Below are 15,570 nucleotides of genomic sequence, written 5' to 3'. Positions count from 1 at the left end.
TTATCGGTAAATTACGGTATCTTGAGAATTTGACCGTAATTGTATTTTTGGTCAAATACTAATGAATTGATATTTGGTTTGGAAGTCTATTCTTATATTTTGTTGGCAATATGAATTAACATGAGATAGTATGATTTACTAGTGTTAATTGTATTTTGTGAATCATAATTGAATATTGTTTCTATTATGTAGATTGATATCAATGTGTTGTGAATGTTGTGTACAATTTGATATATAATTCATAGAGTTGAATTATTGTTGGTATGCGGTAAGTTAAGATTGATGAGATAATCTTAATTGCATAGTTGGTTGGTAATTGTACATTCATTCATGGCATAGTCGGCTTTATTGTGGAAGCGGTGAAACTGTGGGTTCACATGGTAATAGACGGTGATCCTTGAATGGAAATAGACGTAGAATACGTTGATCCTTAATTGGAAACATACGTGGTGGCTTTAATCTTGTCCGGATCGGAAGCGTGGCTTGGATTCTAGATATTGAATCGGAAAGCGGTGAAACGTTGGGTTCACATTGCGGTACCACATGCATAGTGTCACATATCTTGCATTGAGTCACATTAGAGTTATGCGATAATTGAATATGTGAAATTGATGTAGTTGTGATATGTGTATGAGTTTGATAATTGAAATAGGTGATGTTTGGATACATACTTGGTTAAATGTGTGAATACTTGGTTACATGTTTGGAGGTGTATTTAACTATGAACAAAGAGATAATATTTTATTAATTAAAAGCTTAGTTAATAGGATAAATAAAAATAAAAGATAAAATAATTAAAATAGTAAGAAATTATATGTGTCCTCAATTTTGTCTCTAAAAATTGTTAAATAATTTAATAACTTTTATATATAAGATTCGGATGTAAAAAATTGATAGTTGCATGGTGAAGAGGAAGGTAATATAGAATATATATATATATATATATATATATATATATATATATATATATATATATATATATATATATATATAATAAAAAATAGTAAGATGAGAATTTTGGCAAGTTTGCCAAGTGTCATGATTTTAGGTGTCATGCTATTTTTAAAGTTTATATTTTAAGCAATATTCCTATTTTTGTTTTAATTATTTAATATTAGTTTTTATTTATTTTACTTCCACGTAATTAGGTGTCATCCCATAAATATTCAATGTAAATTAGGATACATTACCCCTTTCACTATTTTCTTCAGTTTCAATGCATAATTGAAGGGTCGTTTCAAATTCATTTCTCATTTCCCAAATTTCTCCGTTTTCCCACACAATACTCTTCCAAATTTATTTCTCTTTCCTGAATCTATCCCGATCCTAAACCAATTTCAAATTAGGTTTCAAAATATTTTCAATCAACAATAACTGTTCGACGGTAGAGCTTCAATTGCATTCACGAATCACGATGCAATTACTTGAATGTTGGTTTCTCATCTCCCAAAACCTAATCAATGCATCATCAATGTTAATTTAAAGGTTTATTCTTTCAACTTTTTGTATTTCTTGCTTATTCTACATGTATAAATATGACCTATTTCATCTCCAATTCATCATCCCCTTTGAACCCTTACGATTTTCTGTTATTTTACGATGGCCGCTGCAAGACGCGATTTTGTTTCTGAGATCACACCGGCAAAGGAATCATGGGATGTTGTTGTTCGAGTTATTCGATTGTGGTTTGTGCCAGACATAAATTCTGCTACTCTATTAGTGTTGTTATCTATCTAAACACTAAACACATTAACCTTAATTTCTTCAATTTTATTTTTGTAACCTTTTCGCTTTTCTTTCGGTTTTCCAACCCCTTTATTAGTTACTTTGTTTTGGTTTTTCTATCATTGTTATTGCTGTTGAATTTTATTTCCCCTTTTCATTTTTGTTGGATAGTGCAAAGGGAAGAAATATTTGGATCCTTTCGATATGGCATTTCTATTTTTTGGTGGGTAGGTAATATCGCATCTATATAGATAGTTTGTGTTGCAACTTTACTATTATGTATTTGTTGGTCACATGATCTTTAGAGATTTCTACCAATGAGTGCAGTTGCATTGCTTCACTTTAAACTCTTTGATTTAGTTGTGTTATGTAGGTTGGGAAACATTTATGAATGTTGCTTTTGGATGGATCAATGTGAAGGACGTTGCAAATGCGCATATTCTGGCAAATGGACATGCTTTGGATAATGGAAGATATTGTTTAGTTGAAAGAGTGATACATTTCTCTAAACTGAAATTGATGGAAACAAATATGGGAATGCTCTTATATGGCAGGATAATATCTTATCTGGAGTTCTTATCGATGAAAAGTAAGATATTATCTTAGCTAACTTACAAGTGTTCTCTCTAAGGAATTTGCAGAATATTTATATATTGACATGGAATTTTCTTTATTGAGTTTCATGATTCATAGCTTTTAGGCTACAATATGTGCCTTATTATTAATGTAAATTGACATCTAATAATTGGTTAATTGGTGTTTCCATAATTAGCTATTTGGATGCTTTCAAGGTTGTGGGATTAACATGTGAGAATCATCATGTTGAATTGTTAACCTCATGTGATATTGTCATTCTAAAATGTGATGTTGTCATGATCATAGTAAACAACATATCTTCCTTAAAAACTATTTACTGTGAATAGAACCAAAAGACATTTAAATTCAATTTGGCTTTCAATACTGCAAAGAAACTAAAGATTTATGTGCTTAACTTAAAAGGTAGATCAATATTCTAAAAATTTTCAAAATACTTGAGATTGTTAAGAAAAGTCATTTGATAGGTGATGTAAGTTTTTATTGACTCATAATTAAATGACCTTATCAATATGTGTTGAAGGAGACTTCTTGGTGCGGTTATGTTGGAGGCATGCACCATAATCGAATCTTCTTTGACAAGTATAATCCAGGTTATTTCGGTAAGGTCGGTATGCATTACTTTTACAAGCTTCGTAACTAATTTTATTCTCCCATTTCAGGTTCATGTCATTTATTTTCACTTCAATATTTTTTGCATCTATAATTTCTCTACCCGTGTTTATTTACTGTTTCACGTACTGTTATTGGAAGTAGTTTAATAGAAGCAGTACGTGGACAAACATGAATATATAGCATAAGGTATCAAATTGAAGGGTGTGAAAGTTTTAGTGCTTAATTTAAGTATTGGTCGACTGTAAATGAATAATCATATTGTTTGGCCAAAATTTGATATTGTTTATAATGTCAAATACATCAAGTTTTTTTTGTTTACAATACAGTTAGTTGAGGGGAAGTGGGTTATCAAGGGTGCAGTTGATGTAAACACCGGTGCAAACCCTTCTGCCAAAGGTGGAGAAGATAAGGGTGTTAATGACACTGTTGTTAGGGTGGTTGACATTGTTGATGTATTCAGACTTCAGTAGCAACTTCCTTGAGAAGCAATTTGTTTTGTTAAGAAGTATATTAAGTTGTTGACTCCCAAAATAGATACTGAGAATCAAGAGCACTTCAAACCTTGGCATAATGATGGTAGCTTGATCTTTTCCTACTACAAGGATGGTGCTGCTGATACAACATTTCTTTATTTTGCTCATTCTTTGAAGGAGATAAGTGTTAAGTGTTGTATTGCGCTTGATTTTCTATCTCTCCTAATTTGTCATGTTTTTGTTGTTCTAAGTTATTTTGAGAGTTGGAGTTAAGACTAATTTGATATTTTTCTAATGTTGGGATGGTTTCATTCCCATTTCCCATATAATTTAATCAGGTTGATTATAATTCATAAAAATTTGATTTTAAATCTTTAAAAAGAAGCCACATGTTTTGTGTTTCAAGATTTATTTGGATTGTGTAGAGGATTAAAAAAAAATATTAGTTATAAAATATTGACATTTTTTAATGTATATTAAAGAATATTTAAGGTGTAATCAACTATTATTATTATTATTATTTAATTGTCATTTGAATATAAATATATTTAATAATGATGTTTTTTAATTTAAAAACAAATTAAATCTATTAATAAGAAATATATTTCACAAAAATGGTGGTGCCTAAAAAATGCAATTTAAAAATTAGTGTGTATCATAATATATATCAGTTTCTCAAATTTATCAAAAATATAATAATTGATAAATAGTTTAATTGAAAAACATATACATTAACAAAAAAAATGTTTTTTTAAAAAAAACTATAAGATTAATATGATTCATAAATTTTTTCCATTTTTTTATATAATTGTACACGGGATAATAGATATTTAAATAATAATTATATATAAAAAATGATGGTCACCCTTATAAATATACGATAAACTAATAAATTTTTATAAAATATCAATTTAAATATTTTGAGAATGAATTTCAATAGCTTATGTTAAATCTACTTCAATATATTTTATTGATAAATGTGCATTGTAGTAACTATTTTATATTATATTAATAATTAAATTGACTCTAAAATTTTTACTATAATAATAATTAAATTAACTTAATATTTTTATACCAAATTTTGATCATTAATAGTCTAAAACTATCATTATTTATAATGATAATTTTTATTTGTATGAATAAGTTTAATTATTTATATTTACATAACATACTATAAATATTTAAACTTTTAATTTCTATAATATCTTTGATTGGATTCTAATCTATATCATTTTATTCACAAAAATATATAAATATATAAGTTTTCTAAATTAAAAAAATTAATTTCATATAGATTATTTCTCAGAAATGAAGGTAACCTTTAAAATGAGATCTTATTTATTTATTTATTTATTTCATGTCGAGCAACTTTAAAAAAGATTTTTGTTTTAATTTATTGATATTATATATTTAAAGACTAAATAATTTTTTTGGGTAACTTACATAAAAAAAATTAACAAATTCTATTCTTTAATAAATAATTAGACAACATGCTTCTAAAATAAATATATTTTTAACAAATAATTATATTATAATTGATAAAAGATTTAAAAACTGCAAAAAAAAATTACTTTTTAAAAACATATGTGGAAATATTATGGATAATTATAATAAGATAAGAGGGTGTATATTTTATCTCTATTAGAATTAATTGCCTTATTTGTAAAAAATTAAAATAAATTATTTAATATTTATGATATATTTTATTTTAATTTTAGACATATGCAAATCAAATAAAATAGAATATATTTTTTTATATTGTGTTGTTTTACTATAAAATAAATATATTATTCATAAAAGACCTAAAAAGTGCAAATGAGTTTAAGTTATAAACTAAAGACAAATTAATATTTTATGTTGCATTTTAAAATAAAAATTAATTCATTTTAAAATTATTTGTTATTTTTATTAAATAAAATTTTAAAAAGATTTAGCTAAAAACATTTTAAAAAAAGATTTGAAGGAATGGGACGCTCCTTCCCCCTTTTGTAGGATAGTTTCTATTTTATTTTATTTATTTATTTATTTATTATTAATTTAATTTTGTTAATAAATTTTAATTATTAATTAATAAATAAATCATAATAACTTTGGATTTGGTCTTTTGTTTTCCTTTTAAAAAATAATAATCAAACTTTTTAGAACCCTAAGCTTCCCCTTTTAGTATTTTGATTAATAAATTAGAAATGTCAAAATTATTTTATAATATACAAAAAATTTAATAAAATAAATTTTTTTATGTACATTATTAATAACAATAACATTTTATCTATACAACAATAATCTTACTATAATTAAAATTTGTACATTATAAGTATATTTAAAATATTTTTTTACTTAAAAAATATTTAACATGTGTCTAGCACGGGTCTAACTACTAGTATATATATATATATATATATATATATATATATATATATATATATATATATATATATATATATATATATATATATATATATATATATATATATATATATAGAGAGAGAGAGAGGAGGGTTATATTTACTCCAAGAGTAAGTTATTATAACCTACTCCACATCTTGACCATTAATTCTTTTCAATCTAATGGTTAAAAATAATAAGAAAAATAATAATTGAAAAGGAATAAATAGAATAAAATAAAAAATTAAGAAAAAGGTAAAGGATATAATTACAAACATACCCTTAAATTTGGCGCTAAAATTGTTAAGAGACTAAACAACTTTAGTATATTTAACTAGACGTTTACCCGTATGATGCACAAATAAGCTTTGTTAAATTAAAATTATTCATAAATATTATAGTTTAGGGGGAATATTTAGAATAGATTAAAAGTTTATGAATGATTTAATACTTTACCTCTTATAAAATATAACAATGTACTCTAATATGTTTTGGTATATTCCCTCTCTGTTTTGTGTTTCGGTTTTCTTTTTTTATATAGTATCTTATTCAAAAAAAATATTTTTAATATAATTAAAAAATTGAGAAAAAATAAAACAAAATTATTGATGAAATTTACATAGTGTAAAAATTGTAAATATAGTATCACTCTTCTGATTTTTCATTTTTTTTATATATAGTCTAATCCTTAAAAAATGATATTTTTAATGCATCAAATATAATGAAATTGAAGATAAAAATCAAAACTCATAAACTCCATTTCAATGACTTTCACTAGTTTAGTTAACAAATCATATTATTTAAATAATTAATATCAACCAACAAAAACATTTATTTGAAAACTTTATTAATTATTGTTTCTTTTTGTCAATAGTGCTTTTAACAATTTATTGCAAAGAAAAAAAATAAATATACAGATGAAATAATAATGATTAAGAGTCATATTGAAAAAATTAAATAACTTTATAAAAAATAAAAAATATATATTGGTTGTGCCTTAAAATGATAATTAATAGAAAGGATATCACATACTTTTTTATAAAATAATATTATGATGTATCTAACCAGTGAGATCAAATTTGATAAGAGAAGTTATTTGAAAATTTAAAAAAATAATTAATATATTAAAAAAAATAAGAAATTGAGTTTAAAAATATACATGATTTACTTGTGGCAGTAGTTATTAGAATGAAAATAAAAAATATAAAATAAGTTAATGGTGAAATAATGAGAAAAATAAGAATAAATACACTGAAATAAAACTGTAAAGTTAAGAGATTATTTACATATGACAATAACTACTTCAATTAAATCTTTTAGTCTAATCACTATTACAACACAATCTATTAAACAATTTAATTATTAATAAAATATATTTTGTGATTATTCAAAATTTGTACTTATAAAATATATGAAGATGAAACAATAAAGTTAAAAAATTATTTATATATATGTTTTGTTATTAATCAAATTTTGTACCTCCAAAAATAAATATAACAAAATATTAGCAAATAATTTTAACTTCTTAAAATGAGATTGTAAAAAGAGGGAGAAAAATAAAATGAGTTAGTGATGATTTGTATTAACTTCTTTAACAAAGTGCTTTCCAATTAAATGCATTTGTGTGATGCTTTTATATGTACCTAAAATGAGATTGTAGAAAGAGGAAGAAAAACAAAATGAGTTAGTGATGATTTGTAGAAAGTATGAAGATAAAATGGTGAACATGTGGAGTGCGTTCTTTTTCATTTCTTCGTGAAGGAACCTATAATATATTAGTTTTAATAGTAAAATTGTGAGGTTATGAATAATGAAAATAATAGAAGTTATTTTTAATAAGGTGTATTGGAAGTTAATGGGATGAATGGAAAGTTAAAGAAAATATGAATTAATTAGTTTATAGTGTAAATTAGTGTAACTAAAATTTTAACACATTAATAATAATAATAATAATACAATTAATTGAAAAGGTGTATTAATTAGAAATGTGGGTATTAAAATTTTTTAATGAAAAGTTATTAAAAATTTAATTATGATAATTTATAAAAAATGTGATTATAAAATTTTGGCGAGAAATTATGATAGAAGAAATTGTAGGATTATTATAACATAGCTAGAAGTCCACCCGCATGATGTGCGAGAAACATTTATTAAATTATTAATAATAAGTATTATAGAAATATGCATTGAAGTTTAAATCAGTAGTTTAAAATATAATAATCATACAATATAATAAAGCTAGATGAGTACTTTGGCAAGTTTGCCACTTGGCACTATCTCATGCATTCTTTTATTTATATTTTTGCTATAAAAGGAAAGTTTCTTATAATATCTTATTATTATTTTTATATTATTTAATTAATTAAAATATTAATCTATTAAATATTTTGGTTTGTTGTGGCCCACAATGACATAAATTATTTCTATTTGGCCATTTGAAGAATTTCAACGGGCACACCTCCCTTTTACTCTTCCCCTAACTTTCCTATAGAACCTTTGAACGCTTCACATTCCTACCTTGATTTCTAAAACACCACAAGAATCAAAAGTCTTTTTCTTCATCTTCTTAGTCCACTCTTTCCACCGATCCCAATCCAAACCCTAATCCTACTCCATATCCACCGTCTGATCTTCCCAAATCCACACCTTCCTCACCCATAACCTTTGATTTCTGGGACGACGATGAATTCAAAGGCTTTCTGTCCGAACAACACCCTGACAATCTGTTGGAATACTTGGAATGATGATAATTTGGAGGAGGAGTTGGAATGATTTATTGACATTAAATGAACAATAAATGAGCACAAGTAAGAGCTAATATGGAGATGAATTTGAAAAGATTCATTTTAAGTCCCACATTGGAGGGAACACAAATATTAGTAGTGTATATATATTCCAACTTGAACAATTGTTGTTGGGCCCAAGGGCACCTACAATTTTGTAAAGGAGTGAGGACACACCAAAATGCAATTACGACACGCGCGCACGCGCCGCCGTCCGTCCGTCCGGACGGCCGGCTCGGTTCGGTCCGGTCCGGTCTAAATGAATTAATTTTTTGGGACCCGAATTAGTGGAAATTAAATTTCATTAATTAATTAATTCGGTAAAAATTAAATACTATTATTTAAATAGTAGGAAATTAATTAATATTTAATATTAATTAATAACGAATCGGTGACGTGTCCTAAGACCAAGTCTTAACCTAAATATTGACTAGGTTTGCTTGTCCTCCATGCTGACCAAGTGAATAATGGCTATCTTGACTGGGCCGGTTCCACTCTCCCACTATATTTTCGCCCACGATTTGGTCCACTTAGTTGGATCTTTCTCTGCCTATAAATATATTGTCTTCATTCATTATTTCGGCACTCCAGAATTCACAACTGAATTCTCTCCTCTCTCCCTTATTCTACTTCATCTTACAAAATATTCTTTTCTGTTTCCGACTGGATTTATTCCAGATACTACGACTGGTTCTTAAACCATCTTTGAAGGTGTATCAATTAGACCGATTCATCACATGTGTAACTGTGAATCGTATTTCTTGAAAAGAGCTGTTTTATCCTGGAGGCGTCGTGGGTATTTTAAGAGCTGCTTTGCATAAATTTGGCAGTACCGTAAAACGTCTTAAAGAAAGCATACCGATCCGCGACTCAGCCGATAATTTCCTCTGTGGCATAATTTTCATAAACTGAAAAAACAACACAATCTCATTGCGAGAATTTACATGTCCAATCTGCAAGCTTTTTCGTTTTCTCTTTTCTTGTGTTCTTCAGTAATCGTACGCCATCGAATAAACCGTCTGTTTTTGTTTTGATTGAATGAGAAATTGTTATTCGATTCGATGATTGAATCAATCGATAATCTTATGCATATCATTTTTTTTCTTTTAACCTTAGTTTTTTTTTTATTGAACCAACCGTTAATCTTATGCTTATCGCTTTATTTTTTCTTTTAAGCTTAATTTTTTTCGTTTTTGGTTTTGATTGAATCAACCGTTAATCTTATGCCTATCGCTTTTTTTGTTTTCTATTTTAACGTAGTATATTCGTATAGATTGTTTCCTTCGATTCGATGCATATGATATTACTTAGAAGAAGGTGAGAAATAGTACCAGACATTGCTTTCCATGAATCCAGGCAAGTGTTATTCATGCGTTAAGCATCGTCAGTACTTGCTGATGAAGATATCGATGAAACAACCAGTTCTTGAAGACCTTAAACTTTCCTCAACGTTGTTGCTCTCGGCAACGTAAGTCTTATCCATTTCATTTCTTCATAACCATTAATCATAGTTTCTAATTCATCATATTGTGATTTCAATTTGGATTTCGATTTCGTAAGGTGCGATAAATCTATGGTTCTGAACAGTTTAATGGACATCCAGTTTTGGTAAGTTAGGTTTTTGAAACTGTATAATCTTAATTTTGTAGATGAAATGAAATTTGAAATGAAAGTGAGAATGCAGCTACCATAGCTCCAATTTGCATTGGTCTACAATAAGATACTTCTATGAGAAGCAAATCTATTATATTGCAGATTGAAAATAAATCTTAGCAAGTTAATTAAATCTTTTCCAATTCACATAGATTAAAGTGGCTGATCTATGCATTTTTGCTATTTTGTCAGGATTGATTAATTGCATATGTATTTGTATGCTTTGTTTTATTTTCTACGAGTGCTTTAAGACATTCTTTGCAAGATAGGTTGTTTTATTTTTGTCGTCGGGTAGATGAAATGAACCAATAGTTAGTTTCTTTGAACATAATTCTGTGGATCTAGCAGGAAGTGAGCGTGCTTCTCAGGCATACAATTTTTCGGTTCTTTGAATACTGATTCATTTTCATTGAGGACTGAATCATGAATTGTATATGATGAAATACTATTAATGTTTCATGGCCTCTGCCCTGTAGTATTGCAAGCTAATTTTTGTCGAATTTGTGTGACAAGTAAACAAAAGATGCCTATTTCTTCTTGATTTTGAGCCACACGACAAGCGTGTGTTAGTCGGTGTTACACCAGGTAAGCATCCTTTTGGTGGTCAAGATGTAGATGTTTTATTTCTGATTGAACACCGATGGAAAGTGTATCACCCTCAACCGCATTGGCAAACCTTAACCCTTCCTACTAGTAAGTAATAATCAAACCTTTAACATCTGCATTGATATTTTTTATGAATTTTTGAGAATTTGATGCTTCAGGGATGAGAGATTCACGAAGGAGGAGAAGTACGAGTGGTTCAAGGATTATTCTCATTCCTGTCACATTATTCATCCCCATCTAACGCCCAATTCATCTGTTCCGGAGCTTGGATTTGGAAACTCACCAGTGTGGGATGGTTTGTATAAGGATGGAACGACCAATATAACTTGCATTGACCTTTCACATGTTGCAGTCAATAGTGTGCAAAACTGTTTCCTTTCTCAAGGATTTAAATGTTCAATTTAGCTTCCATATATTTCCTTTGGTTTTTCAATTCATTCAATAAGATAAGATCAAATCAAATCTAACATATCCCTTAGCATGCAGTTAAGCAGAGTTAAATTCTCTTGATGGATAACTTTTGGCCAGATTTGAAGAATTAACAGTTAGGCGTTGTGTCTTTTGTTAGTTTCTGCCTTTATTCTAATCTGCTCAAAATCAGTTGGTTTTTGACAATTTTTGTATGTACTCAGTAATTCATTCTTCATTTGATGCTAAACGCGGATAAGGAATTTCTCGCCCAAAAGAGTTCTCATCGAGACTTCTTCAATGTAAGGAAAGGTGATACTCATGTCCACCTCTCAGCATGCATGAACCAGAAGCATCTTTTAAGGTTTATAAATTCTAAGATGAGGAATGAACCTGGCGAGGTAATAATTTTAATTTGCTTATTGTTGTATGCCAATATTATCTTAGCTTGGTTGAACATCATGATTTCCAGTCTTGGTTGTACAGAGCTTGCGGTTTTCACGGTGAAAGAAATGGATTTGGCTTTGGCGGCTGATCTGTTATCACTTAAAAGATTCTCGATTATTATAGGTTTCGGCTCCACAGTGGAGTTGGCTTTGACGACGATAAGGTACACTCTACCAGGATGGATTAGTTAAAAGTAACATTTGAGCAGAGCCCATTTATTTTCTCTTATTTGGCGCGTGTTGACACAGCTTTGAAGAATATTAGTTTAAACAAATGTGTCCCGTATAATACTCCTGTTATCCAATTCTCCTCTTAAATGGGAGGAGATCGTGACGGTATACTTATCTTTCCAAAGAAATTTACAAATGAACGCAACTTTTTTCGGAAGAAACAAGGCTTATAATGTAGTTATATTTACAATATGTCAAATGTGTACTACAGGTAATCCAAGGATAGCCCCTAAAGTTACAAGGAACATGTATTTGATGGCTCGTATGATGGCAGCTAATTTGTACTTCTCTCAGATAGAGGATCTCATGTTTGAGGTAGTCGAATATGCCGGTGTCTACTGTGTTAATAAAATTTCAATAAGCAACAAGGATTTGGTTCTTAAACACTTGCTTTTATATGCTTTTGTAGCTGTCTATGTGGCGTTGCAATGACGAGCTTCGTGTTAGGGCTGATGAGCTCCATAAATCATCTAAGAGAGATGCAGAACATTATATTTGTATGTATCATTATGTTCCAAATAACACACTTTTAACATGGTTATTAGAATTTTCATAAGTTATCAAAATTTCAGATCAGCACTCATGAAATATTGGTAATAAATTTTGAAATTTTGCATAATTTTGGAAACAGGTTCCTCTGAACGAGCCATATCATGTTACACAAGGATATGTGAGGGATAAACTGTATAATACACGTGAATGACCAATTGTAAGTGGTGACCGACCAATCGCAGATGGAAGCCTCTTGAACTGTGTCATAGGTCACTCTGTGCAAGTGGTGACCGACCAATTGCAAATGGAAGCCTACTCGATTTCTTGCGGCAAGTTTCTACATTTTGACCAGTTGTAGAGATGGAAGCCTACTTCCATGTTTCTTTGTATATTTCCCCTATATTTTATTCCTTGCACCAAATGAGTATGTTTGAGAGATTTATTTGTTATAGTTTCTCTATCTTGCAGACATATGTCTTTTGCTAAATGCTAAGGCTAAATAACTTTTTTCCCATGTTGTTAGTTTTTCATTGTTTAATCTGTTGTTGTGTTTGTGTTTATTTTAAATCAGTTTACATGCACGATCTGTATCCTATACGATAAGAAAATAAGAGTTTATTTGAATTTAGAACAATATTAAGTTGAGAGTTAGAAAACATAAACACAATTTTAAGTTGTATTATATATGGACTCCACACTCCAAATGTTTAATCTTATACATTTTTAATTAGTTCTCACAATCCTCTTTAAATGAAAGCAACTGACTAAACTATAAAAAATATATATATATGGACTCCACTAAACATGATTGAAAGTCAATTTGGACTAAAGAAATATTATATTTAGACTCAACAAAAAAGTGTATTTGGGTTAAATGTATAGTATATTAAGGGTGATTGGAATTCAGGTATTTAGATTCAATTGTTATTTCAGTATTGTAGTAATTGAAGCTATACTTATAAGTTGGAAGTAATTTGTACCTAACAGGATTCGAACCTGAGACTTTGAGAGAAGCACACTCTCAAGACCCAAATATTTTACCGCTAGACCACACACGCACACAAAATGTACAAATATTAACACTGTTGCATGAAAATTCATAAAACTTTGTGGAGCTTCCAAGTTCAACACCTTCTTTCCTGGCTGCGCTAATTAAGCTTTGAATGCATGAGGTATTCAACTTCCTTTGATCCATTTCATTGCCATTTAATTTTTTATTATTCATTATTATAATATTTATTTTTATGATTTTAATAGTAAATAATTTTAAGGCTAAAAAACTTTTTAGAGAATTAACTTAGCCAACATTTTAGTTTAAGTAAACAATTTTTAATAAATAGTTTCTCAAATTCTTGCTTTTAATATATGTATATATATATATAAAGAAAATTCTTGTTTTTAGAATAAAATTAATTATTTTTTTTAGTTAATTTTAGTGTATAAAAAGTCATAATTTATTTTTCTCAACCCACATGTCATTGATATCAACCTTAACGGTTGAAGATATGTTAGAACATAGGTCCGTGTATTTTATGTTGTCTGAATTGGGAGAGCCAAAAAATTCTTGATATTTTATTTGTGTTGTTTTAGATTGTCTTTTTTGCTACTTATTTTTATTGAATTCTTTTGAAATGAGAGAACATAATTTAAAGATATGAATTATAATTTTTTTTCAACATACCGAATTTTATCCCGTGCCACGCACGGGTATACACTAGTATAAATTAATATTAATTTAGTACTCCCTCCGTTCCTTTTTAATTGCCACTCTTGCCAAATTCTCTATAATCAAGACAACCAAAAAAGAACAAATATAATTATATTTTTTCCAAATTTACCCTTACAATTTCTTGTCTAGACACTCCACATTTAATGCCTAGATTCCACTAATCACCAATCCAACTTAACTTTTTTTTTTAGGTAGACTCTCTCTACACTCTTCTTTTCTTTTTTCATCATACACTTAAAATTCATCTTCCCTCCAATTCTACTACTCCAAATTTTATATGACATATTTAAAATTCAACTTCCCTCTAATTTTATTATTCCAAATTTCATGCTTCCCACCAAAAAAAAATCAAAACACTAATAGGTGAAGTGTATATACCTTTATATTGTAGGTTTACAAGATATAGAACTCATAAAATATGACTTCAAACACTAATAAATTTTCAATGTGTAATATAGATTTAATCATTTAAATGTAGAATTTGCTCCTTTGCCAGATTTAAATATTGGTGTAGAAGAAGTGGAAGATTATTTGCCATATTTAAATGTTGGTGTAGAAGAAATGGAAGATCATTTGCCCGATTTAAATGTTGGTGTAGAAGAATTTGAAGAAACCAACAATAATATTGGTACTATATTTATTCTTTCCTTATTTTTTCTCTTTTTATTTTTTTTATTTTTATCTCTATGAATAATTTATGGTAGTTAATGGGTGAATAATTTATGGTAGTTAATGGATAATTTATGGTAGTTAATTTTTGTGTATAATAATTTTAAATAACAATATTTTTAGAATAATTTTTTAGGTATATTTTTTTCACCGTATGCATATTTATTTAAAATCATTCTTTACGGTATGAATATGTATATTTTTATATGCATATTTATTTTTTGAATAAATATGTATTGTGTAGGATTTTTTTTTTACGGTATGCATATATTTATAAAGGAACGGAGGGAGTAGTTTGTATGTATTAAAAAAATAATAACATATATTCTCAACAAAATTAAAAAATAGAAGGAGTTTTATGAGGGTGTGAGCATGTGATATTGGAGAAGATATTTTAAAGAAAATAGGACAGATATTTATATAATCTCAAATTAGGTTGTCTTATAGTTTTTAAGGACGCAATCTCAAATGAGGTTGTCTTATAGTTTTTAAGGACACATGAAACTGTGAGTTCACTTTTTTAATGTATTTTAATTAATAATATGAAACATAAAAAAATAACAATCTAGAAATATTATAAAAAAAATAATATGAAAATGAAACACTGTTAAATATAATTTTTTTATCATAAATAATTAAAATATATTATAAACTACTTTTATAGTTAGGTATGCTCTTATAGTTACCAGAAGGAGGGAGTCTCAACAGGAAAGTATAAAAAATCAAAGGAAGTTATATAAAAAATGGGTTAAATATGTTTT

General features: G+C 27.8%; 1 protein-coding gene and 1 pseudogene across 5 annotated transcripts; both read left to right on the top strand.

Moving 5' to 3' along the window:
- The first annotated feature begins 1,206 nt into the window (after positions 1–1,206).
- On the top strand, positions 1,207–3,577 carry LOC131647909 (uncharacterized). 5 transcript variants are annotated; one of them, XR_009297993.1, is made up of 5 exons: positions 1,207–1,485; positions 1,897–1,952; positions 2,099–2,314; positions 2,843–2,926; positions 3,261–3,577. XR_009297993.1 is itself a non-coding variant. In XM_058917727.1 (5 exons), exons 1-4 carry the CDS (start codon positions 1,600–1,602, stop codon positions 2,881–2,883), a joined length of 399 nt encoding a protein of 132 aa, XP_058773710.1. In that variant the 5' UTR covers positions 1,207–1,599; the 3' UTR covers positions 2,884–2,926; positions 3,261–3,577. The 5 variants fall into 5 exon arrangements, 3 of the variants coding, with proteins under 3 accessions (XP_058773710.1, XP_058773709.1, XP_058773708.1); XR_009297992.1 differs by having other exon boundaries at positions 1,897–1,956; XM_058917727.1 differs by having other exon boundaries at positions 1,207–1,685.
- Positions 3,578–9,984: 6,407 nt separating this feature from the next.
- On the top strand, positions 9,985–12,759 carry LOC131651058 (phosphoenolpyruvate carboxylase 2-like; annotated as a pseudogene).
- Positions 12,760–15,570: the final 2,811 nt, after the last annotated feature.

This window comes from Vicia villosa, linkage group LG2, assembly GCF_029867415.1.
Source record: "Vicia villosa cultivar HV-30 ecotype Madison, WI linkage group LG2, Vvil1.0, whole genome shotgun sequence".
Lineage (NCBI taxonomy): Eukaryota > Viridiplantae > Streptophyta > Magnoliopsida > Fabales > Fabaceae > Vicia > Vicia villosa.
The sequence above is the reverse complement of the archived record's forward strand: the minus strand, read 5'-3'. Positions and strand labels throughout refer to the sequence as shown.